This window comes from Pygoscelis adeliae, unplaced genomic scaffold (genome assembly GCF_000699105.1).
Source record: "Pygoscelis adeliae isolate BGI_AS28 unplaced genomic scaffold, ASM69910v1 Scaffold520, whole genome shotgun sequence".
Lineage (NCBI taxonomy): Eukaryota > Metazoa > Chordata > Aves > Sphenisciformes > Spheniscidae > Pygoscelis > Pygoscelis adeliae.
Genome location: NW_008823971.1, coordinates 174,561 through 175,099, shown reverse-complemented (window position 1 = coordinate 175,099; position 539 = coordinate 174,561). Strand labels below are relative to the sequence as shown.

General features: G+C 46.0%; 1 protein-coding gene across 1 annotated transcript in view; it reads right to left on the bottom strand.

The window, feature by feature from the left end:
• Window positions 1-228: 228 nt before the first annotated feature.
• ZFHX3 (zinc finger homeobox 3) overlaps window positions 229-539 on the bottom strand; it is a 110,882-nt gene continuing 110,571 nt past the window's right edge. Inside the window, exon 11 of the mRNA XM_009324700.1 lies at window positions 229-461. Coding sequence (XP_009322975.1) covers window positions 281-461 — 181 coding nt within the window. The 3' untranslated portion in view covers window positions 229-280. The remainder of the gene's footprint in view (window positions 462-539) is intronic.

The following is a 539-nucleotide window of genomic DNA, read 5'->3' as shown; positions in this document are numbered from 1 at the left end:
AGGCAGCACGGGCTTTCGTCTCCCAGACCAACAGTACCTTCGAAAGGACAAATGTAACAGATTTTTTTTTTCTTTTTTAAGTTTTATTTTATTAAAAGGAAAGGAAAAAAGAAATGTAAAACCCACCGGCATCGTTATATGGGAAAACAACCCACGCTTTTTCTTTTTTCTTTTTTCTTTTTTTGGTTAGAAGCTTTGGAATTGCAGTTAGTCTATTTTTGAAATTGGTTTGTTATTAACTTTTTTATTTAAATTCATTTTCATTGTTCATCTTCAAAGCTTACAATCTGAAGGTGTCCATTCCTACGCTAGCTAGACCACTGTCCTTAGGGCAGCCGGGGTCCCGGGGCCCCTCCGCCGGGCTCGCCGGTCCATCTGACTTTTGGCTAAGATCCGTGTCAGACTCCTCCGAATAGTCGTCTGTTGGCATCGAGGGCTGAACCCCTGAGGTGCTGCATGAACTTGAGGTAACCGTTGAAGATGAGGAGAGAGGAGGGAAAGGCGGCGGTGGCGGCTTCCCCGGCGGGGCGAGGGGGGCC